This window comes from Myripristis murdjan, chromosome 3 (assembly GCF_902150065.1).
Source record: "Myripristis murdjan chromosome 3, fMyrMur1.1, whole genome shotgun sequence".
Classification (NCBI taxonomy): Eukaryota; Metazoa; Chordata; class Actinopteri; order Holocentriformes; family Holocentridae; genus Myripristis; species Myripristis murdjan.
In genome coordinates, this window is record NC_043982.1 from 37,693,560 (window position 1) to 37,713,839 (window position 20,280).

Below are 20,280 nucleotides of genomic sequence, written 5' to 3' on the forward strand. Positions count from 1 at the left end.
TTCAGATAAACGAAGCTCTGACACCGTGGAGATTGTCTGTACTCATAATTCAAATTCATGATTCAAAGCTTTCCTTGTAGCTTGTTGAACGTCACATTCCAGCAGTTTTGTAGTTCAGTTTCGCAAAAAAAAAAAAACGGTCCACCATCTTTGAAACAGTGTCACATTTTACAATCTCTCTAGCCCGTTCGTCGCTACTCTCCACCATATTTTTGGTTCAGGCAGCAAAACGTTTGACCAAATTTGATCGCCATCACAGTTTGACATATTTTGTAGTTCAGACATTATTGCCATCTTTCACATACACAATTCAAATGTCACTGCATTTCACAATATACGGAGTGGAAGAACCCTCCTGTTCCACAGTTGTTGTTGTTCGAGCCACAGTTTACCACGCTTGTCAAAGTCATTCATGTGATGGGAAAGATGAAAACATCGCTCATGTCAGATTTCAGGTTTGAGACTTTCTGAACTCTGGGAAGTATTTCAAGGCAATGATATTTGGAGTGTGGGTGATATTTTCATTAAAAAAATTACATACTGTAGGTCATTTTGTGATTACCGTATTTCACCAATTAATCGCCCGGCCGCAAATAGCCGCCTGGTTCTTTTAAACGCCTGGGGTCTGCACCCATTTTGCGTATTAAACGCCCACCCGAATAACCGCTGGGTGATTATTTGCATTATATTGAGGTAAACCCAAAATAAGGCTATTCACCTTATTTTTGCAGAAGTAAACACTTAGCCGCAAAATAACTGTGCGGCACTTCCGTTTTCTGTCAAAATAAGAGTGCTAGCTAACGTTAGAGAAAAGGGTCTACTGTAATCTATCACGAGCGGTTTGCACTATGTTTGTATGTACAGATATGTTTACCTTATGCCTTACATTACTTATTGTACTTAAAAATATGTTGGACACAGTAACTGTCATCACAATAATGGCCTGGTGCAGGTCTGCAGCGAATAGCCGCCTGGTTCTTTTAAACGCCTGGGGTCCAAGTTGATTTTGTGTATTAAATGCCCGGGCGATTAATTGGGGAAATACGGTAAATTTCCATGGCAGGACACAACTGTTTGCTGGATTTTACATTTGTGTGTTGTAATGTTTAGTTCCCTGTAAAACAGGAATTGCACGGTTTTTGGTGTCAAAACACTGATCAGAAGCAACCGAAAAAACAGAAAAGTTCACCTGATGAATAACGATGGCTTCAGATGAGTTTGAACGCTTTAACGAATCGCTGCTTTTAACTGTCAAGGCTTTCTGACGGTTATTCCTAGGAGACATGAATGCACCGTGATGCAGCTGATGACATCACCCACCCACCCTGCGCTGTGATTGGATCAGGTGTCAGTGTCAGTCAGCTGTTCATGCGAGGCAGGTTTTGGAGAGACGCCAATCGAAAGAGAAGACATTAAAAAAACAAAAATAAAAATTTGTTTTAAAGCAAACCTCAGACTGGAGCTTTGTAAGAGGGTCAGGTTTTCTTTGTGTTCACCCATTCGAGTTAATTTCTTCATTATGAGGCGGCGCCTACATGATTTTCCACAATCCTAACCACTGACTGCAGTTCAGAGTTTTCACTTTACCAATCATCTCTATTGATCCATGGAACTATAAGAAAATATCAGTGTGTGTATATCTTCTAGTCAGGCTGTAAACCGCTCGTGTTGCATTTTCATAATGTAAAATTTGAAGAACTTGTAATGCTGCATGTACAGACAGGCACCTTGGACACACTTCTGGTCTCTGTGTTCTTGTAAAAGCAACATCTCAACAGCTGCTGATCCCAAATCGTATCGACGGGCGACATCTCCTTATTCCAAGATCTTCCCATTCCAGAGGACTGGGCGAAGTTTGGACAGTAAACATTCACGCAGCAGCTTCAGGCGATGGATGTTGTTGCTTCTTGCTGCTCCATTTACAGTGAAAACAGAGACTCCCATATCCACCGAAGTGTCCCTGAGCGAGACACTGGCTCCCGGGGACTCGAGGGGACAAAGTAAAGCATCTCATTATCATTATCACTTAATGTGTGCGAGGAAAAGCAGCTCAGTTGGTCGAATCTGATCTCAGCACTGATGTGTCAAACGATGGTCTGCAAGCGTTCCCTTGGAAAATGGAGAGACCTTGGAGAGATCGTGAGAGGACATCGTCTTCCTACTTGAGGTGCTCTATGATGGAGATGTCTCCTCTCTCCGGGTCCAAACCATTCAGGAACAAACCGCCGTTTTTGGCCAGGGGCGTGGTGAGTCCGTGCAGCCCCGCCTCCTTCTCACCCCTCTCCCTCTCCTGCTCTTCGTTGAAGTTGACGGAGACGGTCTTCTTGGGCAGGGTGAGCTCGGAGGCGGGGCTTAATCCCAGCTCAGAGGACAGCTTGCGCTTGATTGACGCGGCGCGCTGGAACTTGTCGTAGATTTCCACGCTGACGCGGCGGCGCGTTTCCTTGAACTCTGCCGAGACGTTGGCCGTCCACTCCGCAGCGTGGGCTCGGATCTCTCCCACCTGCAAGGAGAGAGAGAGAGAGAGAGGGAGAGAGAGAGAAATGGAGAGGTGAGGTGAGTGGAAAGAGCAAGAAAGACAAAAAATAGATGCTTTGGACAAGAGCATCAACTAAATGGCAAATTAATCAATATCACAAAAAAAAACAAACATTTATCGGTTAACGGCAAGAAGCGACAACAGATTTTGAGATATTTAATAAATTTTCGGCTCCAGTTTAGCCACACTTCAAGCTCCCAGCTGAAATGAACATGAACATTTTCTAACCACAAGCCAGCCTGCCTGGAGGTTTCCACCGCACTATCTGCTCATGGTGCTCTTGTTGCCTGTAAAGCAGGGCTTCCTAAAACTCATCATAACCACAACCACAGCTCTGGGGGGCAGCGCCCAAAGAAAGCCAAAAAACAAACAACAAACAAAACAAAAAAGCAGAAAGCAGCGAGGCGGCCATATCCAGGCTTCTTTCCTCTCCCTTCTCTTCTTCTGACGACCGGTCATAATTTAACTCCACTGCTGTCTTTGGATACGTGTCTGTCTTTGTGTTGTACAGAGACAGAATAGTAAATAGGAAAGTGTCGGAGTGCTGTTGGAGTGAATATCAGCGCCTCTGGTCCAGTCAAATCACTCGGCCTGATCAAACTGCTGTGACAACATAAAGGCAACATGAGCTGATCCAGAGAAACAAAGAAAAGAAAACATGTTTCAATGCAATAAGAAGCACGTTTGTGTTTTTGTGAAGAAAGAAAATGAAATGAATGAATGAATGAAAACCCCAATGAAAAATGAAAACCTAAGAAAAACAGCTTAAGAGCCATCAATAACAACCATGACAAATAGAGAGAGTAGGAGTGTGTGCGTATGTGTGTGTGTGTGTGTGTGTGAGAGAGAGAGAGAGACGCTCTCCCTGCCTATACAGCAATGTTACTAACCAGGAAGTCCACTCAATTACATTAAAACCTTGTAGCTGCAACTAGATAGGCCTGCACAGAATATTAATCAGCCACTGAAAATATGACACAAGCACGCACACACACACACACACACACACACACACACACACAGAGACACACACAAACACTGGAGAGAGTTCATGGAGAAAACCAACAAAGGGCTGTCATTTCTCTTGAATGTCTTTTTTTTTTCAAATTACATTTTGAGTAGAAAAAAAAGTAGACACAAATACAGTTGTGGTTTCTGAAAGCTGGTTCAGTTCAGTGTGTGTGCGCGTGTGTGTGTGTGTGTGTGTAAATGAATCAAACACTTCACAGTTTGAGTCTTCAGATGAACACAGAATTCGAAGTGAACAGAGTCACGAGGGGCTTTACTTTACCTCAGAGTGCATGCGATTTTTTCCCGCTTTTCCACATTTTATAGCTGTTTTTGTTTGTTTGTTTGTTGTCAGTGCTTCTACTCTGTGATGCTGTCAAAGTGCACGGATGGAAATGGACCAAAATAGCGTTTAGTGCTTTGCCTCGATGGGGCGAGTCCGTCCACATACGACCACACATCAGGCCACAGAGCCATTAGCTCTCTCATTACCAAAAAAGGTTTTCGCGGCGAACATGAGAAGACACGATTTCCTGCGTCTTCATCCATTAGAGACACCCACAGCAGTATTTTTAGCAGCAACATTACAAACACAACATCAGCGCAATCAACATAACTGATATCTGAAGTTTATGGAGAGCATGGTGCTACTTCCTCTACTTCCTCTGCACACACACACACTCACACACACACACACACACACAAGCCTCCCCGCTTAACATTTGTGCACAACAATCGTATGAGATCTTTGATTAACACACAAATATACTCCACTCTGTCCATACTAGGATATAAGAGTGGAAACTGGAGCTCATAGTCAAAATATTCGCCGACACTCACTCATTATTTAAATTATAGTGACTGAAACAACAAAGAAACACTATGAAAACGCTGCAGACTGACTGTCGTTCTGCAGGGGAACACCAGGTTTACGCTGCGACCCGTCCCTCCTCTCCTGCATGTGATTACAGAACCGATGTTATGTTCGGCGTACAGGCAATTCTATATAAATCTGCAGATAAGGACATTATCTCACACTGTCGAAACGACTATCTCCTTCTCCTTGTCTTTGTCCTCTCTCTCTCTCTCTCTCTCTCTCTCTCTCTCTCTCTCTCCCTGGAAAGGCTCACAGAAATAGTCTGGGACTGTGTTGATTTGTTTGGATGGAGGACGGCTGATTGGATTAGAAAACAGTCTTATCATTGAAATGAAGTTAACCACAGGGCAAACGTCCAGGTGGGGACAAGGCACAGTAACTGAGCTGTGTGTGTGTGTGTGTGTGTGTGTGTATTACAACTTACAAAGAGAGAGAGACACACACACACACTTTCAGAAAATAAAGCACATAATTGCTTGTCACTGGGGCAGGACACTCTAAGGTGCAGCTTGTGTACTCTTGACATTGGGGATTTATTCATCCCCTTGTAGTTTGTACCTTATAGAGGCCCGTCCTGTTCCTATATTATAACTACAATATTGAAAGGATAATTTTATCACCTATTTTTCATATCTACAAATCTACAAAACTTGTTTCACTTCATGGCTATTCTCAACCATAGCTTACAAATTACATTTTTTTGATTAATTTTTTGGTAACACTTTACAATAAGAGTACAACAATTAACGTTAGTTAATGCCGTAATAAACATTAAGTAACAAGTAATAAACATTAAGTAACGGTGAACCAACCGTTAACTAATGTGTCTAAGAATCATGTACTAATGCTGTTCATGCTAAGGTATTAATTTATATGTTATTTAAGGGTTATTGTAGATATTATTAACATTAGTAAATGCCATAATAATCATTAACTAACAGTTAATTAACAATTACGGCATTAACTAATGTTAACTAACGTTAATTGTTGTACTCTTATTGTAAAGTGTTACCCTTTTTTTTTTTTTTTTTACCTAAATTATTTCCTTATTTAGGCATTTATTTATATATTTATTCATTCATTCACTCACCGTATTTGGCCTAATAAATACTGTGTCCTGATATTGCATCTTAACATTTTGAGGAAACATTTATACTTGTACTTTTTACTGTTTGGGAACGTATATGTGCCTTTTTGGCTGTGAAAAAGGTTCAGATAATTACCTTGATGTCCAATAATTAGTAACAGCGGGACAGAAATGAACACAGACAGACAAAACACATGCAAATAGGGAGAAAGACACCCAAAGACAAAAAAAGAAAAGGAAAAGAAAGACATAGAAAAGAAAACAACCAACCAAACAAACAATGTCTGGATAAGTAAGTGAGCAGCAGCAGAGGTCCTGTACCTCCTCTTTGGTCCTCTTGGAGATGACCCGCAGCCAGTCCCCGATCATGCTGAGGATCGCAGCAAAGTAGGCCAGGCCCACCAGAATCCAGAACCATACAACTGGCTTATAGTAGTCTAAATACTCAATATCTGAACCACCTGCAGACACAGAGAGAGAGAGAGAGAGTGTGTGAGAAAACGACTGAGCCTGTCCAAACCCTGGAAGCAGCTCCACCTGTTCAGCTCAGACGCAGCCGATCAGAGTCACTGACAAGAAACTGGAAGATCCAAGGAGAGGTTCAGTATTTTTCAACCCAAACTAAATTAAAATGTCGATACCCTTCATTTATCGCCGTGCATAGCAGCACGACCTCTCTGCTTATCGCTCTGCTGCAGTGTCTTGTTGCAGTGTTTTGGCCTTGAATCCATTATAAACGCCCTTTGTGAAAACAGCACAGCCCAGCACAGACACACGCGGCAGAAATGTGTCTGGAAATTGGCCATGCCAAAAAAAAAAAAAAAAAAAAAAAAAAAGGACACAGTGCTTTCTAACAGGTGAGATTTAGCTTTTAGGAAAATACATTGCAGTGTATACACCAACACTAATGCTGCACGGTGTCAACTCAGGAAAAATATGCTTATCTTCTTTTCTTTGGTATTCCCTTGTGAAGGAGCGCTCAGTTTTTACTTCTTGTGAGTATTTTTTAATCCCGAGCTGATGACATGAATGCCTTGTTGTCGCAGGTTGGACACTGACCGGTTGGATTGTTTTGAGTTTGTGCTATCTACAGTACATGACGGAATAAATGATGGATGTCAATATTTTAATTTGGCCTGGGTTGAAAAATACCAAATCTATTTTTTAGGTCTCACAAGTAATCTCATTCATCTACAAAAATAAAAATATTTGATGAAGTTTTTCTCATTGTAGATCAGGGGCTCTCAACCTTTTCCACCAGTTGATCATTATAACGTCTCAGGACCCATAAAAAAAATATTTCTCATAAGCTCTTTTAATTAATCTATTGCTGACACAAATACCACTTTTTCTTATGAATCGAAATGCTAGGAGGTCATAAAATCACAATTGTCCCTAAAAGTTAAAAAAAACAACAACAACAAAAAAAAAAAACTCATATAAATTCCAATTTGAATCACTAAAAACATTTTTTAGTAACTGCAACAATAAAAGCCCTTGCAATAAAATAAGACAAAAACAAGTCAATATCCACAACAGAAACAGGCCATCCCAAGTTACTGCCTATGATTTTTAAAATTGTAAAAAGCCACCGTGCCTCCTTGAACAGCATCAACCTGGGTCAAAAAAAACAAAAACAAAACAAAAACAAAAACAAGAGAAGCCCTGCTATAGACAACTGTAAGTGGTTGAAATACAAGCCAATGCATGATTGTGTGTGTGTGTGTGTGTGTTGCTGGTGCTGCTCTACCTGCTACAAAGTCTCCGAAGCCTATGGTGGTCAGGGTGATGACCACAAAGTAGAGCGACTCCAGCGCGGACCAGCCCTCGATGTGTTTAAAGATGGCGGCCGGGAGCGCCACGAACAGCAGGCAGCCGAACAGCACGAAGAGCAGCGTGGAGATGACCCGGATCTTCGTCTGGCTGATGTCCCACTGCTGCCGGGACAGAGACACACACACACACACACACACACACACACACACACACACCATGAGGGCTGGAGCCCAGACGAGGTCTTGGTCTTAAAGTTGCTGAAGTGCTGAACTTATCTGACTGCTTCAGCATCAGTGAGATGAAGAGTGAAAACCTCCACCTGCTCCACTGTCAAATCCACATTAACCAACAGCAGTGATTCTCAACCTACGACCCACGGGCCAAATCCAGGCCCCATAAGGTGCTGAGTGGCCCACCCACATTTTATATCAGTGAGTAAATGTTCATCAGGGTGCTTCCTTGGGACGTTGCATATCAGCCTCTCAGTGATCTGCACAGCGAGCAGAGAAGGTGACACCTGATTTCTTCGAAAAGTCCAAGTACACCTGCCTGGTGCAGGGCCGCTGTGAGGGCTGCAGACGCTCTGCAGGAATGAGGATAATTCTGGTCCCGTAAATGCGTATTTCACACTAAAAGCTTAAATCTGCTTTTCATTTTGTCCCTGGTAGGAGCAATTTATGTTTATGACATTTAAACTGGTTTAAGAAGCTGACTGTACTTTTTTTTTTTTGGACCAATTAAGCAATGCAACATCAGAACTACTCTCACGGTAATAATTATATATTCACTGTGCTTATAATATATATAATATAGTCATCTTTTCTGGATACCTGTAACACCTTAGTTACTGTGTTTTCCCTTAGATTTTTCAAGTATTTGTTTGTATTTGCTTTTATGTTGTATGTCTCATTTCAGCGGGGCCACCTGACAAGCCCTAATGGGTTTTCTTGGCTCGTCTTGCACATTTCTTTTGTTTTCTCTTCCCAGTCTCGATGCTTTGCAAGAATTTTGTACACCTTTCGTGTTTTGCATTCTTTTTTTGTACAACTGTGTGCAATCATAGTAGAATAATAAACTAAACTATGGTTTTTGTTTATGAATAATTCCAACATTTGAGTGACTTAAATGCTTTCAAATGTAGCCCAAGCCATTTCAAAATAAAATGCAGCTGTTAAATGCAGTAAAACATGTGATTTATCTGCCATACAGGCCAACTGTCTGTCCTTGTACCAAGTTAATTTAGCTCATAAGTTCAGTTTATAAGTCGGTTAACTTGACAATACAGAATTTCAAGGAAGGATGAGTTATGGGCCTTCTAAAATGTATTCATTTTATAGAATAAATATTATTAATGTTCATTTATTAACTGGCCCCTGGCTGCCTGTCATTTTGCAAAAGCAAGCTGAGTATCCCTGACATACAAGCGAATTTCTCAAAATGTCCTCATGTAAATATCTTCTTAAAGCACAACATCCGCCCCCCCCAAAAAAGTGTTGTCACATTGATATGGAGACATTTGTTCAAAACTACTGGGACATTTGATTTTGTGAACACTGTCCAGCGCTCGAATAAACAGCCTCGCTGCAGACAGACCTGCAGACTCGGCACCGTACTCGGACTTTATGTGAAGCACAGTCTGAACTTTTCCCAAATTTTCTTTGCACTTGGAGGTTTAGAGATGCTGAGGAAAGCTTTACTGTATTGAATGCTGGCACGTCAGCCCGCGAGCTGAGGGAGCATGTGAGGTGTAACGATGGAGCGCGTCCAGTTCAAATGTGGAGAAAGTACAATTACTGATGCAGCACAATAAGTTGTTTTTTTTTCCAATACGGTGGAAGAAAGGCAAACATTGTAGGCATTAATGTCATCACACACACACACACACACACACACACACACACACAGCTGAGTCTAGGCAGTAATAAGCAGTAATAGCACTCCTCTGCACAGTTTCCTCTGTGTGCAATAATAATAAAGAGTAGACATTTTACAGTCTTCACTGAGGATAATTCCACAGTCACGCACCCTTCTCACAGAGCAGTAATTAAAGTTTACACACACACACACACACACACACACACACACACATGCAGTGAACTTTTGTCCTCTCCCCCAAGCCGTAATCACAGTATTACGTGCGGAGTCCCTCGGGTCTCCTCAGAAGGAGCGAAGCTTTCTAAATTACACGGCCGCTCCAGAGTCTGAAGTCTGCTCGTCTAGTTTCTGAACGGCAGAGACGTTTTTCACAAAGAGGCGAGAGGAACTTTCTCAACTCCAGGACGCAAACGGAGCAAACTCATCATGAGATCTACAGGTTCACTCTGTTTCCGTTTATACTCTTCTATGTTTTAAGAACGCTAAACACCTGAAATAGGCCGTGGGTCGATCATAATAAACCAATAAATGTTACAGGGCAATTTTCAAAAGTAAGAGAAATTTTGAGTCCTTTTGTAATATGAGCAGCAGTGTATACATACAGAAACATACAATACAGAAATACAGAAATGTAGAAATATAGAAATACAAACTGAGTTCAGCGTTTGGTCAAAAGTGTCAGTCATGAGCAGTTTAAGGCTGAGCAGCTTAAAAAAAAAAAGTCCTAATCCAAACCCCAAGGTCTCCTGTAGGGGCAAAGATGTAATTTATGGCTTTCAACTGAGCTTTTTAGGTTGCCACAGGTTCGTGCTGCAAACTGTGTGTCGTGTGTGTGTGTGTGTGTGTGTGTGTGTGTGTGTGTGTGTGTGTGTGTATGTATTTCCAAACTCACCACAAACATCTCCACTCTGGCGATGCCCTTGCCAAATATGGTGCCAAGCTGATCTCCCACACCGGCCAATAGGAAGCCAAAGAGCGGTATCCCTAGCAACGCATAAACAATACAGAAGATCCTCCCGCCTTCTGTGTGGGGAGAGATGTTCCCAAAACCTGGAGAGAGAGAGAGAGAGGGAGAGAGAGAGAGAGAGAGAGAGAGAGAGAGAGAGAGAGAGAGAGAGAGAGAGAGAGAGAGAGAGAGATGAAAGTAAGTACATCAGTCCTGTATGTGAAGTGTTTCCCTCCTATATTGCTGCTTTTTGTCATGTATTCTTTCTTTCTTTCTTTCTTTCTTTCTTTCTTTCTTTCTGTCACATGTGGACAGCTCATCACGTCCCGCCTCTGTCTGGTGGTTTAAATTTGGCTCCAGTCTGAAGACGTGAGGAGAGAGCAGAGCGAGCGAGGGACAAAGAGAAGGGAGAAAGAAAGAAGGGAAAGAAGGGAGAGAAGGATGAGGTCATCAGGATCCGGGCAGGGAGGCTGGAGAGGCGACAGGCGGAGTTTGACCTCCTGAAAACTGAAGCTGGGTGACGGCGAGGCGGCTGAAGGCGGAGAGACTGAACGTCTGTTGTCCTGAGTTTCTGCAGATTTAGAAATGTTGATGTCATATCTGCTGCACCTACCAATGACTTTTTGGCTGTAATGGAGTAAAAAAGCTATTTGTTTATTTGTTTGTTTACAGTTTGCTTTGACAGTTTTTGTTTTCTGTGTTGAATGGCTTGTTTGGTTGGTTTTAACCAAGATCAAGTATGAGATTATTTTCACCACACATTTATCTATACTTGTGAATGTCTGGGTGGATGATAATGTTATGTTGAGTGTGTATGTACACCTGCAATGTGAGCCCAAGGCAAATTTCCCCAAGGGCACGACAGACGCAGCCAACGTGAAATGAAAATGAAATGAAAAGTGAAAACATGTTTGCATCATCGTGGCTGAGATTTTACCCTCATTAATTTTGCAGTGCACCTTTACAACAAAACCGTGTTGGTCTTGACTTTAGCTTTGCTATCCTTCAGTGTGTGTGAGTGTGTGTGAACGTATTTAACTAAAGGTCCAAAACATGGACTTCTCTGCCTTTACATTTCCTGAGTTTGTGTCCACAGCAGTTCAAACGAGCATGAAATTATTTCTCCTAACCAGTCAATATTTTCCATATGGACTGCCTGCTTATTTAAGCCGAGTCCAACCAATATTTTCCAAGTCCAAAGGCCACTTATGAGCACCGCCTGTTCTTTCCTCTAATTGTTTGTGCTTATTTTCTTTTATCTGTCCTGTCTTGGAAAGTATAAGTCATATCGCATGATTGTGTATACTTTTTGTTAATGATAGGATTTGTGAATACCTGCATGAGTGTGTGTCTTGATATGTGTGTACCTGTGTGACTTAATTCATTATACCCGTATGGACATCAACCATTATACTTGATATTAATGGGATGCATTGTTGTCAAAGTGCTATGCTGCATTATGTTTTCATTTTATTCATTCTTTAAAATGATTGGTATGACACAAACATAGGATAAGATTGTGAGACAGTCTCTGTTGACTTACTGGAATAATGTTACAGAAAGAGAGAGAGAGAGAGAGAGAGAGATGATGGACGACTGAGACTCAATATAGAAAGATGGGAGGGGGCAAGAGGGAAGGAGAGGAGTGGAAAAAGGGAAGAGGAGAGAGGAGGAGAGATTGTGACTGGACAGCCTGTTGTCACCTCCTTACAGAGTTTGCTCTCTCTCTCCTCTTCTCTCACTCTTTAATCCCTCTTTCACTGCACTTTCCCTCACCCTCCCTGTCTCTGCCTCCCCATCCTGTACACACACACACACACACACACACACACACACATACAGCAGGATAGCACACAGGAAGCAGCTATAGAATGAAAAACAAAAGCAGCTCTTCCACCACCTCCAGCGATAAGTCATGTTACACAACTGACCCGTCGCAGCATTCGCTCATTCGTTACACAATAACACACACACACACACACACACATGCACATGCATACAGTGAATACACACACCCCTGGTGGTGTTCAATTCGCAAGGAGGCCTGATTCATGATTTGTACTCATTCTCTGACGTCTCAGGGTGAAGACGCACGAGACAAACCCCCACCTGTCCCGTCCACATTAGAAAATCTGGGATGTCTCCAACCTCTTCGCCTCTGGTTGGAGGGTTTGTCACCACGCTGCATAAACCAGCTTTGTTCAAACTAACAGAACTTTATTTCAAATTTTAGTGGCGGAGCCAAGGTTTCCAAAGATGACAAATTATGTCCTGCTGAGTTACAGGGAAAACTGTGTAAAATGATGCGGAAGAAATCCAGATATTTTTTGTTTGATGTAATGATGCAGCCATATAACGATGGCATTTGGCTTTGAAAACATCAGTATAATGTCTTTTTTTCTAACTTTGAAGCTACTTGGGGGGAACTTTAAGGAGAAAACAGAGTCCAAGGTGTCACTGTCTGCTGTCTTACCGATGGTTGTGATAACCGTCCCGGCAAAGAAGAAGGCAGAGCTCAAGTCCCAGAGGCTGCTGTGGTTGTTCAGGGTCCCTGCAGGGTTCACTCCTGAACGAATGGCAGACACGACTTGCTGGAGAGAGAGAGAGAGAGAGAGGGAACGAGAAAGATTTTTTCACAAGTCAAATGAGAAAAAAAACATCTTTGTAACCATCTTTTACAAAGGCATAACTGCAGAATGACATTAAAACACATTTTAAGGGTTTTTGATGAGTATACTGCAGGTGTGGAAGGAGCCACAAACATAAACATCTCTATAAAATTTCATTTCTTTCAATCATAAAAGGCATCATCACTGCAACTGTGTTTCAAAACATGTTTTTGATCTTCTTCACCAGACAGAAAAAAGAGTAAATTCATTCAAAATTAAAAGATTTTGCTTTATTGTAGATCAACATCCTGAGGTGTACTTTCACTGGATGTGTATTTATTGTTATTTATTTATTCTCGCTTAGCATTTTCACAAAAGGTTTTTAAAATGTGCTGTCTATGCCAGCACCAAATCCAAGCCAACTGCTGGATGTATGAAAAATGTATTCTGATTCTAATCATCTGCAGATTATATCGATTCGCATACCAATTACCAATATGAATATACAATATATGATCAAGAGGCTTATGGGTGATTAATAGAAAATGCTCTTATCTCCATTATCATGTCCAGCAACTTTGAAAAACAAACAAACAAACAAAAGTTCTTATTTAGATGCTTATGTGATGTGACCTGAGCTGCAACATTTGTTTTGCCAAATTCGAAGTTACTGGTGAGGACAGTTCATTCAACACATTCCAGCGTGTGGCCTTTACGGGGTTAACAGATCTTGATCTTGATCTTTGCTTGTTGGTGTATAAAAATCTCATATGTATGTTGCTTTGGCTGAAAGCGTCTGCCAAATGTGAACTGTAATGCGAACTGCAGCTGTAAAAGTATTTGGGCCTTTTTAACATTTGAAGCTTCCACAATGACTAAAACTAGAAAACTAAAAACTTGTGAATGTGACAAAATATAAAAATGAGGAGATTTCTGCTTCAGAAGTGTGACTGATGAAGCCCAAACACACTTTTTTTTGTGTGAAACACACTTTTTAAGGGTTAAAAAAAAAAAAAAAAAAAAAGGCTCTTCCTCCCCTGACTGTGCAGTGGAGTGGGGGAGCTGTCCATGGTGCTGAAGCTCCTCTCTCTCACACACAGACACACACATACACACACACACACACACACCGGCTGAATGAAGAGACCAGTGGACAGATGACAGAGAAAAGAAAAGAAAAAAGCGAAGACACGGCAAATGTGGAAGAAACTAATTAAATGTACTCATGTTGATGTGACTGAGCAGCTTTTTGTGTATTTATATTTTATTTAAATCATTTTTAAAGCCAGTAAATTTACTTTTACTTAGGTACATTTTCTCTTGAGTGTTGCACTTGACTACATTTTGGATCAGATCCATTACAGAGAACAAATGATCAATGATAGATTGTGGAACTTTTCACAATAAAAGCTCACTCAGCAAAGATAAGAAGAGGAATCTTTTTCCCCTTTGTTGGTGCTACTTTTTCTCATTTCCAAACTTCAAAATAAAAGCCGCACGATGAAAAACTGCAGCGAGGACCATTTAGACTCAACTGACAGAAAAGGTAGTACAGATTTTACTGCAGTACTTCTACTGCAGTAAAATATCAGCAAAGTCACAGTACTTCTACGGGAGCAGCAGTTTGTAGGACTCTTTGCACCGCTGTGATGTGGTGTATATATTCACGATAGAGATTCACAGGAACACTCACGCTTTAGAGAGAAAAGATTTTTGTAATTTTGCTAAGATCTGAGATATTTTAAACCCGATCCTTTACGACAAACCTCTGGTGATTTGACTTGACAGCCAACACCCACCAGAAACGGAGACTTTACTGAGCTGCTGCTGCCGGCGGTGTGCGGCGCCCTGACTGAAAACTGGAGCTCGTCTCCACTGAGTGTCTGCGGGACAGAGATATGGACTGGACAGCCACAAGCAGGAGGGGCAGGATTTTCTGGGATTTGAGAGTTAAGATGAGCTGAAAGTAAAGACTGCAGAGGTTATACCTGACTGCCCTCACTCTCTGGATTAATGACAGGATTATCAAAACATTTACAGTGGACAGCCCATCAGGAAGGAGGCCCATGAGCCATTTGGGGACCCAGGTACAGTTTGATGGCAGACAGACACCGGCCTCACCTTGACGAGCTCCTCCAGCTGGCTTTGGTTGACACAGGAGTGCCTGGACAGAAACTCCAGCTTCTGAGACAGGATGGCCAAACGCTGGGCACTGGGGAGAGAAATCAGAGAGTGTGCACGTTTTATTTCCAACTCATTATCTCAAACACACCACTGTGTACTTTATGATCTGGTCTCCTGGCCATCATCAAGCCTAATGAGACAGCAGCATTATTATACTTTCATTTACAAAGGCATAGTGGGTAAACTCCCTTCTTACTCGTGTAATCACCAACAGCTGTTATGGTCTCCGCTCTATCATGTACACAGGATTTGCTTAGGACTCGGTCAAACAGCTTTCTCCAGTTTGCACCCTGGTCACAAAACAACCTTCAAAACACACTTCAGCTTCATGATTTTGTCAGGATTTCAAGATTCAATTGCTGTTCCTAAGCTGGATTTTGTGCTATTTATCTGTTGCCCCATGTCTGTTTTTGTCATGCTTGATGTTATTATGCTTGTAACCTTGTGTGTTGTTCTTTTATGAAGGTTGTTGTTACTTGTTACTTTTAAGCTTTAAACACTGAAGTCAGGCAATTGGCTGCATGCTGTGCTCCTCCCAGCACCGGCTCTCAACTGGGTTTGATGTAAAAGCAGAAATACATCATCTGGCACAAGCAAGATATCCACTTTCAAAGTAAAATGAATCCGTTCCATTTTGCTCTCAAAGTGCAAACGACTAACCCGGCAGTGGTAAGTACATTTGTGCAGCATTGTGGTTCTACAAGCAAATCAGTGCATCCATCAGGCGGTTTCAGAGAGTTGCAATTTAAATGCACTGTGAAAACAACACAGCAATGCGTTGATATTTATAAAGAAAATGTACTTTTGAATACTGCAGCACTTTTAAAAGCAAGTGCTCCGGTACTTTAACTCAAGTAAAAATTCGACTGAGCAGCTTTCACTTGTACTGGAGTTATATTTGACCAGGAGTATCTGTACTTTGACTCAAGTAATGTACTTTGTTCACCACTGACTCTAACAAACGCTCTACTTTTTGTTTTAGGAGAAGCTTCTTCCTGAGCCCAGTGCAAAGCTTCAACAATTACTGATCAAATCTCAAATCAATGCACATTCACTTTAAACTGAGTTAGGTGATTGTCAGTGTAGCTACGTGTCTGTTTCATTGTATTTCATGCTCTTACCTTGCTTATCAACTACATTTTTTTGTGCGCAGTTATGACTGCATGATCAAGGACCTCTTGTGATTGCAGTGATTCAAAACCTTTGAAAAACCTGTTTTATACTGCAGGTTAGTGCTAATTCCTCAGCTGGTTTTTAACCCATGTCAGAGCACCTGAAAAGAGAAGATACACAAGCAGTGGCTCTGTATTTTCCCTTCTCCCAGTTGGACAAAAACAGGGTGGTTTGTCACCAAAGTCCGAGCACCAGAGAAGAGGAGACATGCACGGCAGAGATCTGCACTGTAACTGTAGTTGTTGATGTGTTTGTGTGATCGCCAGCTGTTTCTGTGTCGCAGGACCTCCTTGAAAAAAAGATTCTTGAGGTGTTTAATTGATTTTTTTTTATCTCTGATGACCTGAGCCGTGTGGATGGATGGATTCAGACGCAGGCGGAGGGTTGCCTACCTCTCGTGCGGCTGTTCCAGGGATCTAAAGACAGCTGCTCCCATCACCAGGTACAGAACCACCAGAAGAAAGATGGCTGACACTGTTTTCCACTTCATCACCGTGGCAACCACCTACAAAACTTCAACTGATCAATCAACCAATCAATAAATCCATCAAGAAAACTGTCGCTAATGACACAGCACTGGTGTCCTGACACAGCTGTGTCTGGCAGTAAGCCTTCACAGAACAGCTGAAGGACGAAGGCAAAGACTATTTTCTCCAGCAAAGTACTTTCAGTTTGAAAGAAATTCAAAAGTCTGGACCTCCTTCTCTGCTCTCTCACCTCGCTCTCCTCGCGGGGATTGAGGGTGATTGGCTTTGTGGAGAAGGAGAGGCGGGGCTTGGTGTTGTGGGTGGCGGATTTGGGGTCCAATAAGTCAGGAGCTGCCACTGCCAAAGCAGAACAGAAAAAATTATTTAATTGTTGACTGAGTGTTGGCATAAGAGACTCAAAAACATGTGGACAGAGAGCCTGGCCATCCCTCAGTCTTCCATCGCTCCTTCAAACTACCCAGCAAAGTTAAAAGCAATAATAATTTGACGTTCCCACATAACATGGTGATGACGGTGGCATTTGCAGGTGAGTGGCATTTCAACAATTTTCCCACACTCGCTTGTCTGCTCTCCCTGTCTCTGCATGCACCAGTCAAACACATTTAGCTGTTAATTTTAGAAGCCCTTATCAATAAATCATCGAGAAGCACGCAGCCTTTTAAACCCGACGCCGGGAAAAGCATGAATCACACACATCAGCATTTAGTGCTCGGTCTCCTTTTTACCAATTTATGCTGCAACGGTGGGAACCGAGAATAAAAGCCACGGTGAGAGGAGGAGGACAGAGAGAGAGAGAGAGAGAGAGAGAGAGAGAGAGAGAGAGCGCAGTGTAAATGTCAGGGGATAGATACGATGGGAGTGTGTGTGTGTGTGTGTGAATGTGTGTGAAAGGGACTGATGGAGGGGTGAGGGAGTACAGAGGAGTGGCGAAGAGGAGGGGATGTGGGAGGAGCAGGGGGCGGAGCCTAATCTGGAGAGCAGAGAATCACTCCCTTCAGACAGAGAAGAGAAAAGAAGAGAAGAGAGAAGAGGAGAAAGAAGGGAAGAGAAGAGAAGAGAAGAGAAGGAGGGGAAGAGAAGAGAAGAGAAGAGAAGGAGGGGAAGAGAAGAGAAGAGAAGAGAAAGAAAGGAAGAGAAGAGAATGGAAGAGAGGAGAAGAGAAGAGAAGAGAAGAGAAGAGAAGAGAAGAGAAGAGGAGAGGAGAGAAGAGGAGAGAAGAGAAGAGAAGAGAAGAGGAGAAGAAATGGTAATTTAAATGAGAAGAGATATGAGATGTTTATCATCATCTTCATCTCCCACTTTTCACAACGAAAGCCTCAAAACTGTTCAGGCAAAGCACTATTTACTTTCTTCAAATTATATTTTTCCCAACAAGATTTCTAAATTAAAATAATCTAATCCACAATTAAACATCATGACAGTCCTGTGCACAGTCAAAAGCAGCTGACTTTAAGAATGATGCATGTGCAGTGAGACATATTTTTCTTTAACACGCAGCACTGCCTCTGGTACAACCCGCAGCTCATCTGTCTCCCAACTCTGAAATCCTCCTCGCACTCGTCTGCTTGTTTCCTCCTTCAGCACAGAGCTGATCAGGGAAATCAATCAGGGGCCACAACATCTGGTCCTGTAACTACGACCACCTGCTGTGCCTTCCACGAATGTCATTTCACAAAGATGAACCCAATACTGAACATTACATGGTGAGGGGACTGAGTCAAGGTGGGTTTATCATAACTAATGAAGTTACTTAACCAAGTTTAAACCATTTGAGAAATCAGATTAACTGAGTAGTTTAGGGTACTTTGCGAAGTGTCTTAGAAATAAAATATTTCAGCAGAATGATTTATTTGATGATACATTAATGATATGTTTAAAGGACTAAAACAAACCTATAAATTGGCAATAATGCAGCGAGTAAAACCTCTATAACCCCCCCTTCTCTCTCTCTCTCTCTCTCTCTCTCTCACACACACACACACACACACACACACACACACACACACACACACACACACACACACCTTACCAGGGCTGTAAGTGTAGTAAGTCCTATAGGCAAGGCTGGATGTTATTTTATTTATTCATGTCTTTTTTGAAATAGACCAGCTGGGGCTGCTGGCTGCAGCCCAGTGAACCTCTGCCTCAGCCAGACCCATCAGAAAAACATGCCTGACTCTGTCAACTGTGTGTGTTTTTTATTTTTATTAATAATTCAGACAGTTTGTAGAGTTGGGCCGAAAGTTATTACACTGAACCACTCAGCAGGATAAACAGACGGAGAAATGTGGCAGATGTGAGCAGACCTGCTGCAGCATCTCTCCTCCAGTTCAATTAAAATCGACCTGCATCACCACCAAAACAAAATCAACACAAAATAATGAACACGAGCTCCTTCTCTGGTTATCTCTCTCTCTTTCTTTGTTACTCCGAAATTCACTTTTCAAAGCGCCAACGCCTTGCAAAAATAGTCGAAATCCTGCAATGAAGTTTGGAGGGAATCTATAGATCGCAGGAAATAAAAAACAATATTGCACCATGTTGCTCTCTCTCTCTCTCTCTCTCTCTCTCTCTCTCTCTCTCTCTCTCTCTGTACTCACTCCTTCCTCTTGGCTATCCGATGCCCTCCGCTCTCCTCTTCTCTTCCGACGCTCTCACTGCGCTTAGAGGAATCTTTCCTCCTCTGCGTTTTCCCTCTCTGCCGTGCTGAGGCGAGAGGACGAGCAGCCTTTCTCTCTCTTCCTCTTCCTCTCCCCGGCCCGTTTCTCTTCTCTTCTCTTCTCTTCTCTTCTCTTCTCTTCTCTTCTCTTCTCACCGCAGATCAGACACCGACGCTGGACCGAGGAAGACGCTCGTTATGTCCACATGGCACGGTGAAGAGCTCTCTCCCTCTGTGGCTCCTCCGGTGCGTAAAACCCGCTGCTCTCCGTTTGCGCCCTCGCTTTTGAGCGCACCGGTGGTGTGATGGGGCCAAGGATAACACCAGAGGAGGAGAGGGGTGGGGAATGGAGAGAGAGACGAGAGGGAGGGGCTGGGGTTCCCAAACTGCGGTCCAGAGACCCTCGAAGGGGTCCTTGAAATAGTTTCAATGGGTCCTCCGCTCATATCGCAGTAAAATCCACTCTCGCCCTGATGAAGAGCTTTGTGGACTGGATTAAAGGAGCCTCCATTTTTCTGAATGCGCTGAAGTCTTTCTTTTCCTTTGTTGGACTGTGATTCAATTGAGCCCAGCCCAATGAGGGAATGTGTTGCTCACCTTCAAAAATAATCTCAGGTGAGGGTTCCTAGGACAAAATCTGAATTCAGTTTTGGCGTCTGTGATTATACCAATCGTGGCGACCTTTGCACTTTGCATATGTCCGGGATCTGGACGTCAGGCAAACAGGGAAGAGGGAGAGAGAAGGCGATGGGAGGAGGGAGAGAGACTTTTGATCTTAATTAATTCTTCTAAAAACCAGAGACTCCTACTTCAGATAGAAAACACAACACGTCATGTTCAGGACAACCACACAGGCCTGCCAAACATTCACAGCATCAGAGACAGAGAGAGAGAGAGAGAGAGAGAGAGAGATGAAGCAAAGGACAGAGAGGAAGATGGAGTGGAGAAAGGGACAGAGGCAAACACCTGCAGACTGCGAGCAAGGGGAAAAAAGACAAAAGACTGAATATGAAGGAAATTAACATAAGCAGCAAAGTTCAAGAAGGCTGTGAATTCTGT

General features: G+C 42.5%; 1 protein-coding gene across 1 annotated transcript; it reads right to left on the reverse strand.

The window, feature by feature from the left end:
- Nucleotides 1-2,156: 2,156 nt before the first annotated feature.
- kcnk2a (potassium channel, subfamily K, member 2a) lies at nt 2,157-19,497 on the reverse strand. The gene is made up of 9 exons (XM_030047298.1): nt 19,163-19,497; nt 16,792-16,898; nt 16,467-16,579; nt 14,839-14,929; nt 12,582-12,699; nt 10,055-10,212; nt 7,262-7,448; nt 5,833-5,972; nt 2,157-2,503 (listed from the first exon to the last, which is right to left on the reverse strand). Coding segments are annotated over exons 1-9 (1,260 nt in total). The 5' UTR covers nt 19,164-19,497; the 3' UTR covers nt 2,157-2,158.
- Nucleotides 19,498-20,280: the final 783 nt, after the last annotated feature.

Bases quoted from the DNA above. Each gene is read 5' to 3' on its own strand.
- kcnk2a (XM_030047298.1), bottom strand. The intron at 16,580-16,791 runs GTGAGAGAGCAG...GAAGTTTTGTAG, and splicing joins ATCCCCGCGAGGAGAGCGAG to GTGGTTGCCACGGTGATGAA. The intron at 5,973-7,261 runs GTAGAGCAGCAC...CTGTGTCTGCAG, and splicing joins CTTCGGAGACTTTGTAGCAG to GTGGTTCAGATATTGAGTAT.